At 34.2% G+C, this 14,292-nt stretch overlaps 1 protein-coding gene across 1 annotated transcript; it reads right to left on the reverse strand.

Annotated features, from left to right (window-relative positions):
• Positions 1–1,369: 1,369 nt before the first annotated feature.
• Positions 1,370–3,695, reverse strand: LOC104094629 (probable serine/threonine-protein kinase PBL15). The gene is made up of 5 exons (XM_009600593.4): positions 3,232–3,695; positions 2,687–2,822; positions 2,380–2,516; positions 2,118–2,241; positions 1,370–1,975 (listed from the first exon to the last, which is right to left on the reverse strand). The coding sequence occupies exons 1-5, from the start codon at positions 3,643–3,645 to the stop codon at positions 1,524–1,526; spliced, it is 1,263 nt and encodes a 420-aa protein (XP_009598888.1). The 5' UTR covers positions 3,646–3,695; the 3' UTR covers positions 1,370–1,523.
• Positions 3,696–14,292: the final 10,597 nt, after the last annotated feature.

Consider the following 14,292-nt stretch of genomic DNA (forward strand, 5'->3'; position numbering starts at 1 on the left):
TGAATAAGGAAAACAAAGGATATAGGAAGTGGTCTATTATTCCCTCGATTCGGCGGGGTTGCTTGTTGGGCTATTTGCTATAACAGCTTGTTTGGATGAGTGTAACTCATTGTATCGTATTATATTGTTATCAATGTTTGTTTTTATTATTTAGTCAAAATTGATTGTATTATATTGTTAAATTATTTCGAAATAATAAAAAATTTAATTTTTTTAAACAACTAATTTAGTGTGGTGGGATTGCTTACTATTTTCCTTTTCAATTATGTCCTAACTTATTACTTTAAAATTATATTTTACCCTTTACTTTTTAACTCCAAATCTCCCACTTTTAACCTACTTTGTTTTTGTCCTTTTTTTTTTTTCCTTCCGTTGCATACTATTCCCAACTCCAACGTAAAAGGTAGTAAGAATAGGTTTTGCCTTCTTTTTGTTTAGTTTTTCTCTATTTTGAGTTTAACTCCAATTTTAATTACTTTAATTTCCAATTAGCTGTATACTATTAGTTGTTTTCAAGTGTGCAAAGTGTTCGTACTTATTTATCTTTGATCCTTTGTAACTGCACGATCTTCGTTCGTTTTTCTGTCATCGTTCTTTATTATTATTTCTCTAATAATAGTTACTCTTTGATTTTAGTAGAAAGGAATTTTCTTAAATTATTTATATGCGTATTTTTTGATAAATTTAATATTTAAAACAAGTAAGGATATATTTTAGTAAACTTATCAGCTACAATACAATATAGTTAAAACAAACAACAAAATATTATTTAACAACAACAAACAATACAATTTATCCAAATATTGTATTCATAAAATGATACAATATAATACGATACAATACAATACATTATGAAACGATGGATAACAATGATCTAAACAGAGTGTAAAACCCAAAATGTAGTTATAAATTCTAATTATTTTAAAATGTATTTATGTATGATAAATATAGTGCAAGTTAGTTATACTATGTAAGTTTTCCTAAAATGTAGTGTAATACAATAAAAATAAAAGGAAATTAACTTGAATAATCACTCGTCGAAAACAACTTCTTGATTTTCCATGCTTTTATAGAAAAAATTAGATTTTGGTCTCCAAACTAAAATCTCCATGGTTAACAGTATATATCCCAACATTGTTGTCGATGACTATGTAATGTGTATCTTTTATATACACGTTTATCACTTAATCACAACAATTAATATGTATTTTCTTATCAATTTACTATTTACCCATGGCAAATTGATATGCTTAGTATAAATAACGCGAACGAATAAGTTTTATTCCAAAATTATTCATGCCAAAAGAGATAGCTTTATGTCAAAAATTGAAACGAGTGTGTCAAAATACCTCCACCACTATCGCATCGCTATAAAGAAGATTTAGTATATTAAAAACCTTATTGCTTTCATTTATTTACATAAACAAGTTAGACTTCACCTCAAGTACTCCATATATACTTTAGATACAATATTCATATATAGATACTTAATTATACCAAAGCACAATCTCTCGTAAAGAAATTTACTTGCTCTTACTATGAAAAGCCATACGAGAATTCTTGATAACCACTATTTTGCTGTCCTTGTTGCCTTTTGGAGAATAAACAACATACTTATTGCTTGATTTTGGAGAGGGTGGCCATTGTCCACAAGCCACAGCCATGTCCCTTAGTGGTTGAAGGCTTTCTAAGGTTTCAATAATAGCTGGCATTTTGGGCCTGTCCTTTGGGTTCAAACTTGTGCATTGTGAAGCTAAATGGGCCATTTCTTTTGCTCCTTTCACTGAATATTGTCCTCCAAGTCTAGGGTCCATTATGCAACGCAATCTTCGACTACTTGACAAGTAAGGCCTTGTCCAATCGACTAAGTTTTGTTCATTCTTTGTTCTTGTTTTGTCCATTGCTCTTCTTCCTGTTACTAGTTCTAGCAAGACCACTCCAAAGCTGTAAATGTCGCTTTTGGTAGTAAGATGTCCTACATCACAAGTGGAGCATGAAAAAGTTTCACCTTAGTGTATTTAAATAAAAATAGGATAAAGAGAGGATAGAACTATAGAGTGACATGTTAGCATCAACTGTAAGGAATAAATTGTACAAAATGTAGATCATAATAGTACCTGTGCTAACATATTCAGGGGCTGCATATCCGTAAGTGCCCATTACTCTAGTAGTGACATGGGTGTTTGAACCTTCTGGACCCATATGTGCAAGCCCAAAATCTGATAATTTAGCAGTAAAGTCCTGAAAATATGGCACAGAAGGGAAGAAGAAAAAACTATTAGCAAATAATACTTGTTGTTAGTCCAAATAACAAATGAATGAAAACTACAAGAAGGTATAAATACAAAGAGGAAAGTGTAAAATAATAGGAGTACATACAGAATCGAGCAAAATGTTGGAGGTTTTGAAATCACGGTAAATAACAGGTTTCTCAGCACCATGCAAGAAAGCAAGGCCTTTGGCTGCTCCTATTGCTATCTTCAATCTTGTACCCCATGGCAGTGAGTTTGATAACCCTGCAATTTGTTGCAAGTTATAAAGAGGTCAGAAAATCAAATTCTGATTACACAAAATTGTTATAAAAGATATTGTACGTAACTATATATGCCTTATGGTCTATTCTAATTAACTTCTCGAGTCATATTGAAAAATAATTTAGGTTTTGCTAAAGAAAAATGGAGCTTACTCTTAAAGAGATGATTTTCAAGGCTGCCTCTAGGCATGAATTCATAAACAAGGAGGCGCTCTTCATCCTCGCAACAGTACCCAATCAATCTTACTAAGTTTTGGTGCCTTAGCTGCCCTAGAAATATTACTTCCGCCTATCACCCAAAAACACATATAACTGTTAAATAATTGAAAGCATACCTTAATTATTAAAAAACAAACAGAAAAAACAAAAGATTCTGTATTGAGCTTTGACCTTTTAGCTCCTACTAGTAATTTTTGCCTATACAAAAATAAAAAGAAACAAGCACCAATTATTTAGCAGAACTCCTGTGGACCCCAATAAAACTGTGAAGTCCATACTTAATCTTATACTCGGTAAGTCCGAAATTTCAGTTTTTTTTAAGAGCTCCTGTCTCTAATTGACCTCAGTAAAACAGTATTTTCTTAATATATATTACTAAAATAAAAAGATATAATCTGAAACTTCGACCAGTTCTACAATATACTTGAAATTGCTAAGAAAAAAGAAGAAAAAAAAGAGGAGGAAATAGGTAACCTTACCAGCCATTCCCTGTGGCCTTGAAGTCCTTCAATATTAAGAAGCTTAACAGCAACAGCTTGAGATTTCAAACCAGTCCTCAAATTCTCATCAACATAACCTTTATGCACTGTTCCAAAACCACCTTCACCAAGCAAGTAATTAGTCGAGAAATTCTGCGTAATGGCACGCAGTTCACTCAACTGAAAATCAAATAAGTCAGGTCCAAATGATTGTGCAAGATCCTCATTAATCCTAGTTGATGATGATCTGCTCAAATCCGAGAATGACAACCTACGAAAAGATGGCAATGGAGCTATGTTCTTTGAAAATTCTGATTTCGAGGTCTTGCACCTGCTAAAATTTCCAAAAATGGTTTGATCTTCGACAGAACAGCAGTTTGCTGTAAAGGGTCTCCAAGATTTTGAGTCCTTCATGATTTGGTGAGGAAAAAAGATGGAGAAGTTGATGAGAAATATAAGAAGGAAGATATGAGGATTAGATAAAGGTAATTAATAAAGATAAAATAATTGAGGGGTTTTTAATTAATTTAATCAAGTATGTACAATTTAGTTTTCCTTGATTATCCACAATGAGGCAAGGACATTCTTTCTGTAACTGCTCCAACCACTCTACTAAATAGGGTATTGCTGTTCTAATCTTTTTTCTATGGGATTGTTTTTGTTGCTTGATTTGTCAACTACGTACTTGTCTTCATGCAAAAACGGTGTCCATTTTGTAATAAAAGAATTGGGAACAAATGTCACCTGTGTCGACTTGACTTTGGGCGAATCAAATTGAAGAAATTGTGTACTTTTCTGGTGTGAAAATATATGCAAATATCATTTCATTGGTGGTTTGGAAAAAGTATGATAAAGAGAACTAAAGTTTGAATTGGAGATCAAAGAAAACTGAAACGTATACAAAACACTTGTAATAGAGATGCTATTTGTTGTACTTGATATACACAAATGGTGTAAAGAATGTTTCTACTAGTATTTTAACTTATGGTACTAATTAATCTGTCTTACAATTTTAGTTACTAATCTTGTTTTCTATGGACAATTATATATTTAGCTAAATTTATTTTAGCTGACTTGGTTGTGTAAAAGTTCTTTTACACAATTAGTATATAAAAGTTAAATTATTTGGCTTGCAACATTAAACGTATTTTCAGTAGTTGCCTTTTTCTTCTTTCTATTTTTTGTTGTGAGCAATAGTAATATTGTTTAACATACTACTCTCTTAGCTTTGAAAATAATACAGATTCGCAGTACCTAAGTTAATTTATATAATTGTACGTGTGAAATCAGCGTTGATTTCTTAAATTTTTTGAATAAAATTGTGTATTTTGAAATTACATAAAAAAATAATGTAAATCATACTATGTAGAATTAAAATATAGTATAAAGGTTCAATTAGTGTAGATATATAATATCTAACTCTTCAAATGATAGTAGTGTGAATATGTTTGGGACTAGAAAGAAATATTTCTCTTTAAGGGTTTCTGCTAGTCTTGAAGAGCTTTTCCGAGCTGGTGTTACTTCTACATTTTCAAATAACAACTTGAGGACATTACTGTATTTCACCTTATCTCGTTAACTTTTAGGGTAGGGAAACAATATCTTGGCATAGCTAATATCTATAATTAAATATGAGATAAATATATTTTTAAAATTTATCCCGAGATTATTATATTTATCTCTTGTACCAAACAACCCCTAAAAGATTAAGGAAGTAAAGTGGTAATTCGCTCTTTTACATGCTCCATGGAATATCTTCTGTTTTTTGTAAATTTTCCACCATTCACTTTTTTCGTCAAGGAATCCAGGGATATGTACTTATATTGTACACTTCTTTTCTAATAAACATTTCTTAGAAATAGATAAACAACTTGCATATTAAATAACTCGTAAAATCCATATACAGGACACGAGGTTCTTAGACAAAAACAGAAAGATATATTTGAGATCAACGTATGCTTCTCCAAAATTTTCATTTGCTTCACATATACATCAAATATCTAGGAGTAGTTAAGTGAATGAGGTGGTAAGTGACGTTAGAAACTTCTTTTCCTGCTCCACTATAACAACCATACTTTGGATGCTATACTCTTTATTTAATTCCTATTATGTCACATTCATATTCATATATATACACAAAAAAGATGTGATAATTGGTGGTCCCATAGGTATATACAGCGTCACTAACTTTGGATAATGTTGCTCGGAGTCAACCTTTATGACCAAAGTTGGTGGCATATATATTTTGCCCGTACATACTTAGAGGTCAATTAAATTAACAGAGAGGAATATCCTAATTAATTAACTACAGAGTTTAAATTATATGTAATCCCTCCCGTATCAAAATCTTTTGTTATATATCAATTTAATATTGGTTTTGGGTTGCTTCTGGCTTCTGAAAACCAAGAGATTAATGGTTATTTACCACTAGTGAGCATGTTTGTGTGGTAAAGTACTATAGCCTGATCCATATCAAGTCCTGCCTATGCTGCCTGTATAACTATTATTGGCCGTATGATGCAAAAGTTTTGTTAAAGGAATGTTTGGTGTGAAATAAAATCTTTTTCTATAGATCTTCGAAAAGATTTCGTAAAAAATTTGAATAGTAAAGGTTGGTAATAATGTCTACATGTTAATGGAAACAATTTAAATAAAGTAAGATCAGTTCAATTAGTTGCAGAAGAAAATGCCTTATTACGACGACCATGAATGTAACGGCGCAAGTTATTTTTCTTATTTGGTGTAACATACATTCTTCTACGGTAGACAAATATTTTAAGGCATATAAACACAACTGTCAAAGATTCTACTGTATTGATATTATTGACAGAGCATTTGCTTGTTGACTTCTACTTTTGAAATCAATACGAATTAATGTTGGTTTTACTTTTACCAAATACTGCGATTAGGATGGGAAAAGGACGAAAGATCTAATACCCAGCTACAGTCTTTGTTTACTTTCTCCAATATATTGATGTGTTACTACCTCCTTTGATCTAGTTAATGGACTAGCTTTGTGGTGTCTCTTAATTAGCTCATTCCAACTCTTTGATTCTCATGGACTTTAACTTCAGTACAGTAAATCATTTTTATAGCAACCTCGTTTGTTTTGATATTTTTTGATTTTTATAATAATAGCTGTTATACACCTATAACAGTATTTGATAAAAGATATACATATTTCACTAGTTAAATATTAAAAAAAAATTAATACATTATTAATAAATTAATAACTAAACGTATAAAGATTTAAACTCTAAGACAAACATTTTAAAGTTACCTAGAAAAATAAATTCTTTCAAGATTAATGGAAGAACTTTATAATTGTAGCTTATTTCATAGATTTTATTCTCTTAATAGTGATATAACACTTGAATTGTCGAAGATTCGTGTCCAAATTTTCAACAAAAAGATATCCAATAGTTTTCCCTTGAAGACAATCTAAGAGTTTAATAGTTAAATTTTCTATCTAAATATTTTTTGGAATTTGTCAAATAGAAAAGATATCATGTGCAAATTTTCAAACCTTATATCTTATGCAAGATATAAACTTTATTTAATGGAAATGATTATGTGCATAATTTTAGAATTATTATTAGTAATCTTAAAGATTTTATATGGCTCCAAAATTTGATCACACCTAACTATGCCTCCGAAGAGGACTAGCGGTCGTTGCAAATATAATCCGGTTTACAAGTCTGGAGTTGAGTCCCACAAGGAATTAACCTACTAATCTCAACCACTAGTTTCACAAGAATTCAAGTAATCAACCTTCAGAAATAGTAAATAATGGTTTGAGTGTTTAATAACTAAAGGCAAGGTAATTAAAAAGTTGTAATTTTAATACTAACAAGGAAAATATTGTAGACAAGATTGGAAAGCTCTAGGGTTACGATTTCCCCTCTCGTCGGAATCCTCCCCGCCACGTCTCATATAAATTCGCCTAGATATTCTTTACCGATCGTGAGCACTTTAGGTGTCGTAATTCTCTTCCGAGAAAATACAACAATTTACTAGACGTATTCTTCCGAACTACGCTAGCTGGCACTAGTTTACCGTTCACTAAGATCGCACCAAGGTTTCGTTATTCCTAATCCCACCTTTAAACCCTCCGTATTGATTCCTCACATGCGTTAGGAGTGATGTTGGTCAACAACTACTTAAATGTGTACCATTTTCCAAGCAATACACTCTAAATAGGCGCAGTCAATTGAGAGCTCACAATAATCATATTGTTGAACAAGTAGAGAAAAATCAAAGGAAATCAATATTAAATGTAGTAGAAAATCATCCTCCAATAGGTTCCATCAAACCCTAGATTAGAAAGTTTAGCTACTTATAACTATACTAACAATTATGATAATAATTGAAAGCATTAAAATACAGATTAAGGAAGAATGGAAGAGAAAAACTCTTGCATTTCGTTGCTTCTAAGTGTTCACGTAGCCTTTTTCCTCTCCAATAATGTCTAACCCCTAAGAAATAGGTTTAGAACCCCTTTTATACATGTTAGGGGAGTGTAGTGTTGAAACTACCATAGCCAAATTAGGACGAAATTCGCCCTTAGCCATCTCGCTTGGCGCCAACCAGGACACCAAAATTTTACACTATTCTATCTTTGGCGTTTTGGTTGGTGTCTGGCACCAACCTGGGCACCAAACCCATACTCCCTCCAAATTCTTCTGTTTTTACTTCACTTTGCATGCAAGCTTGCCAAATCACTTCAAATTGACTCCTACACATAAAAATACCTTTATTAAGCTCGAGTCACAAATATTTACACCAAAGTTAACAAGATTGAGGAATAATGCAAGGCAAAATTACATGCGAAAACATAAATTTTTAGCCTAACATCACTGTTTTAGAGGGGTAATTTTACAAAGAGCGTTTCTGTTATAAATATGGATGTTGCTGTTATAGGTAAAAAGTTATTATAGAGTGGTAAAATATAACATAAAAATTGGTTCTAAGGAAAACTTGAGTTTATAATGAATGACTGTCATGTAGAGATGTTAGTATAGAGAGGTTTGACTGTATAACAAGACTATTGGAGATAGTAGTACAATTACCTAGTTAACTAGTCTAGTTAGTTAAACTAACTCTAGTCAGTTTAATTATTGATGATGTTAAGTCGTTAACATGTCGTTACGACGCCATTACTTGTATTCCTTGTTCTTCACCCCTAACTCCTTGAAATATAATGGGCAAGTTGCCCAAATACAAGAAGATCGGTAATTGAAAGTCATTTGGTAGGAACTCATTAATTTCTTGGAAATCTAAGAAGAAAAATGCACAGTCTCAAGATACAACATAAAGGTGACGATAATTGAATATGAAGAATGCCCAAAAGTTGAGTTAACGGAGCATATAGCTAGATATTAGAGAATGGTAAGAATACTATTATATCTCACAATCACTAAATCAGATGTATGTAACGACCAGACTGATCGTCTTGAGCGTCGGTATCATGTTCGGTGGTTTGGACTCTTGAGTAGCTTCGTATGATGTATTACGACTTGCGTGCATTTTTCGTTTCGATGTTTGAATGGTTTAAGATGGATATGGAGAGACATTTTTATTTTTTGAGGCTTAAAGTTGAAGAGTTGACCAAGGTTTGACTTTTGTGTAAACTGTCTCGAATTCGTATTTTAATGATTTTAATTGGTTCGTATGGTGATTTTGAACAGGCGTGTGTCCGGATTTGGATATTGAGGATCCTAGGTTGATTTAACTCTTTATGGCAAAAGTTGGCAATTTGGAGGTTAGAAATTTCCGAAATTTGACCAAGAGCTGACTTTGTTGTTATCGAGTTCGGATTTTGGTTACGGTACTTGAAAGAGGTCCGTTTTGTCATTTGGAACTTGTGTGCAAAGTTTGATTTCATTCCGAGTTGATTTGGTAGAATTCAGACGCTTTCGGCGAAGTTTGATGATTTAAAGTTAAGAGAATGATTTTGATCTTCGATTCTAGGTTTTGATATTATTTGTTATGTTTTTAGCTTTTGGATAAGTTTGGATTAGGTATATGGACTTGTTGGTATAATTGGACGGGGTCCCGAGGGGCTCTGGTGAGTTTTGGGGTAGTTTCAGATCATTTTTAGACCCTTTTCAATTGATGGTTTTTAGCTATAGGTATGTACATCGCGATCGCGGAGCTCTAGGCTGTGTTAGCGAAGAGTAAAATGTTGTTCTGGAATTGTGAATCGCTTTCACGGAGGGACAGATCGCAATCACGAAGAAGAAATTATGTTGTGACTAGGCTGATTTCTAAAGCTTATATCTTGCTATCTATAAAGAAATTTAAGGTGATCTAAAAATAAAAGTTATAGCTCTTTGTGTATAGTTTTCAGAAAGTCAAACTGTTTGTTATTTGGAGTTCTCTACAAAAGGTTAAGGCCATTATACTATAGGCTATCTGCAAAGAGTTATGAAAGTTCTAGTGAAGTTTGTCCATCGCGATCGCGGGCTTCACGGCCGCGATCGCAAAGGGTAAAATTGTGTTGAATATTTTTGGAATAGCAATCACGAGGTTGGTGACCGCGATCACGAAGAAGGAGGCCAAACAGTGAATTTAACATCCAATTTCGAGATTTTTTGCTCACATTCTTTACTTTTTGAGTTTTTGGAGCACAAGTAAGGCGATTTTGGAGGAAATAAATACCCAAATCGTGAAGGTAAGTATTTTATCTTTATTTTGATTATATATTTTGTTTTTTCATGAATTATTATACATAAATTAAGGATTTGAAGAGAAAAAATTGGGGGTTTTGTCTTGAACTTAAGAGAATGAATTTTGGGGTTTTGAACATGAAATTGAGGTTAGATTTGGAAACAATTATATATTTGGACTCATATTCGAATGTCGAAATTTGTGAGTTTTATAAGATTCTAGGTCTGGGGGCATGGGTTTGACTTTTTGGTTGTCTTTGAATATTTGATTAAGGATTTGACCTTTATCATTTGGGTTTGATTCCTATGGCATTATTTGATGTTATTGAATTATATTTGGCTACATTCGAGCCGTTCAGAGATCGATTCGTGCGGGAAGGTATTTTTAGTGTGTTATTTTGGCTTGTTTGAGATAAGTATCTTACCTAACCCTGTGTGGGGGGAATACCACTTAGGATTCGGCCTTAATTGTTTATTCGTGCTATGTGGAAAACAACGTGTACACGAGGTGACGAGCGTGTACACGGTTGCTATACATGGATTATGACCTGATTGTATGTAGGCTATTAATAAGCCTTAGTTTGATAATGTAACTTATACGAAACATGCTTAAACCACTTTATGGCTACGTGATAATGATTGATACATTTGACTTAGCCATAGTCATGCTTAATTTGTTGAACACCTCCTGCACATTTATGCGGTTGTCATGTCCTTGTTGATAAGTCGTGAGCTTCTAACTTGATGAAACTTTGGTATTATTATTTTATGATATTGTGGCACATATGGACATTTTGTGTTGATTGATTGTTGTTGTGCGGAGTATAAGGGTGACATTTCACTGTTGATGTTATGTGGAGCGATATAGGTGGCTATTGTGATATTATTAGAGGGGAGTGATAGGGGTTGCTATTGTGGTATTGTCATAGTGGAGCGATACATGTGGCTATTTTTATATTGTCAAAGTGTAGCGATATGGGTGGCTGTTGTGATATTGTCAGGGCAGATCAATACAGGTGACTATTATAATATTGTCAGGGCGGAGTGATACGAATGACTATTCTGATATTGTCAAGACAGAGGGATACGAGTAGCTATTGTGATATTGTCAGGGCGTAGTGATATGGGTGGCTATTGTGATACTGTCAGGGCGGAGTGATGTGGCTATTGTGATATCGTCAGGGCGAAGTGATATGGGTGGCTATTATTGTGATAAAAATATGGGCACGAGGTGCTATTAGTGTATGTTTCTCTGTGATGACTTGTCAATGAAACTGGGCCTTTACTTGCATTGAATTGTTATTACTGTTTCTAATGAAATTACTGTTATTACTTTTCTACTATACTTTTTGTTGCCTCTCTTTGATTTATTGCATATGTTATTTGACTAGTGAGTTTCACATGACTTGAACCTCGTCACTACTTCATCGAGGTTAGTCTTGATACTTACTGGGTACTGACCGTGGTGTACTCATACTACATCTCTGCACCTTGCGTGCAGATTCTGGAGCTAAGTGGCTATAAAGACGGAGCTTTGCATTTGAGACGTACAAGCGTACCAGATTCATGCTACCTTTTGTTCATGCTACCTTTTATTCAAACATATATCATATTTATTTCTCATATCAGGTTTTTAAATCTAAATCATAGTGGCTCATGACTTGTACTACCAAGGGGTAGTTGTATTAAATTCTTTTACAGTATTATTTATAAATTTGATGATTCTTCCTTGTAGTAGTAGCTTATACAGTTTGGCTTACCTAGCGGGTTGGGTTAGGTGCCATCACGATATTTTGTGGGACATTAAGTCGTAACAAGTTGGTATCAGAGCTCTAGGTTCATAGGTTCTACGAGTCATGAGAAGGTGTCTAGCAGAGTCTTGCGGATCGATATGATGGCGTCTAAACCTATCTTCGATAGGCTATAGGGCATCTAGAAAACTTCCCATCTTTCTCTCCTTATCATGCGACCTAGTTTCAGCTTGAAGCATGTATCTTCGATTTTCTTCCGTTCACTCATATGTGAGGTTGCGCACTCGGTATCGCATTTGATGTACTAACAAATTGTGATGTTGTGGATGGACAACGAAGGAAGTGTGTTGTAGGTTAACAATGATATGTTATATGGCATCGAGCCAAGTGGGGGAGTTTGCTATTGACGATCAGATTGCATGGTCATGTGTTATATCAATCTCTGAACTAAGGGATGGTTGTGGATTAGCTATGATTTGAGAAAGATTTCATCGAGGAAGATTTCAAACAAAGGATCGGTTGGATATATAATGTACTATGTATTGACTACGTGATCATGATCACTATATTTGGCTTAGCCATAGTTATGCTTTATTTGTTGAACTCCCCGCACTTTTATGCTATAGTCATGTCCTTGTGCACTTTGTTGATAAATTATGAGATTATATCTTGATGAAACTTTGGTATTATTATTTTGTGATATTGTGGCACATGTGGACATATTGTGTGGATTGATTTTTGTTGTGCGGAGTATAAAGGTAGCATTTCACTGTTGGTGTTATGTGGAGCGATACAGGTAACTATTGTTATATTGTCTGGTTGGAGCGATACGGGTGGCTATTGTGATATTTTCAGGATGAAGCGATACGTGTGGCTATTGTGATATTGTCAGGATGGAGTGATATGGGTGGCTATTGTCATATTGTCACTGCGCAGTGATACGGGTGGCTATTGTGATTTTATCAGGGCGGAGTGATATGTGTGGCTATTGTTCTTGTGATAAAAATGTGGGCACGAGGTGCTATTTGTGTGTGTTTCTCTGTGACAACTTGTCATTGAAACTGGGCCTTTACTTGCATTGAATTTTTATTACTGGTTCTGATGAAATTACTATTATTACTTTTATGCTATACTTTCTGTTGCGTCTTTCATTTAATACACAAGTTATTTGACTAGTGAGTTTCACATGACTTGAACATCGTCACTACTTCACCGAGGTTAGTATTGATACTTACTGGGTACCGACCGCGGTGTATTCATACTACATCTCTGCACCTTGCTTGCAGATTTTGGAGCTGAGTGGTTGTGAAGATGGAGCTTTGCATTTGAGACATACAAGCGTACCAGATTCATGCTACATTTTTCTCATGGTAGCTTAGGATTTCATTTCTATTTATGTAACTTTCAAACATATATCGTATTTGATTTATTACACAGGTTATTTGACTAGTGAGTTTCACATGACTTGAACATCGTCACTACTTCACCGAGGTTAGTCTTGATACTTATTGGGTACCAATCGTGATGTACTCATACTACATCTTTGCACCTTGCGTCTAGAATTTGGAGCTAAGTGGTTGTGAAGACGGAGCTTTGCATTTAAGACGTACATGCATACCAGATTAATGCTACCTTTTGTTCATGGTAGCTTAGGATTTCATTTCTATTTATGTAACTTTCAAGAGCGTATTTATTTCTCATATCAGTTTTAAAATCTAAATCATAGTAGCTGATGACTTGTACTACCAATCCTTGGGGTAGTTTTATAAATCTTTTGCAGTATTATTTATAAAATTGATGATTTTTCCTTGTAGTAGTAGCTTATGCAGTTTGGTTTACCTAGCGGGTTGGGTTAGGTGCCATCACGACATTTAGTGGGATTTTAGGTTGTGACAAGTTGGTATCAGAGCTCTAGGTTCATAGGTTCTACGAGTCAAGAGAAAGTGTCTAGTAGAGTCTTGTAGATCGATTTGATAACGTCCATACCTATCTTCGATATGCTACAGGGCATCTAAGAAACTTCTCATCTTTCTCTCCTTATCGTGCGGTCTAGTTTCAACTTGAAGCCTGTATCTTTGATTTTCTTATTATCACTCGTATGTGAGGTTGCACACTCAGTATCTGCGATGCACTGATGACTTGTGATGCTTTGGATGAACACCAAAGGAAGGGTGTTGTGGGTTACAGATGATGTGTTCTATGACATTGAGCCAAGTGGGGGAGTATGCTATTTACGATCGGATTGCATGGTCATGTGTTATACCAATCTCTGAACTAAGGGACGCTTGTGGATTAGCTATGATTTGAGAAAGATTTCATCGAGGAAGATTTTAAGCATGGTATCGGTTGGACATACAATGTACTATGCCTTATGGGTATGTGGATGCCTTGGGATAATTCAGTTTTGATACTCGTTGTGGATATAGTGGGCAAGAAAATGGGATCGCTTGGTTATTTCTTTTGGACATGCATGTGCTAGTGGAGCGCAGGTTGTTCGGTGCATATTGGCTGTGCATTGGGGATTAGAGCAAGGTGAATGACTTTCGAGAAGGTTCAAATGGTCTCAGGACTCAAATGTGGCATTTAAGGATGTTCAGAGTTGAGTATGGATATGACTTGGGGCTTGCATTGGATGGTGCCGA

This window comes from Nicotiana tomentosiformis, chromosome 8 (assembly GCF_000390325.3).
Source record: "Nicotiana tomentosiformis chromosome 8, ASM39032v3, whole genome shotgun sequence".
In the NCBI taxonomy this organism is placed as follows: domain Eukaryota; kingdom Viridiplantae; phylum Streptophyta; class Magnoliopsida; order Solanales; family Solanaceae; genus Nicotiana; species Nicotiana tomentosiformis.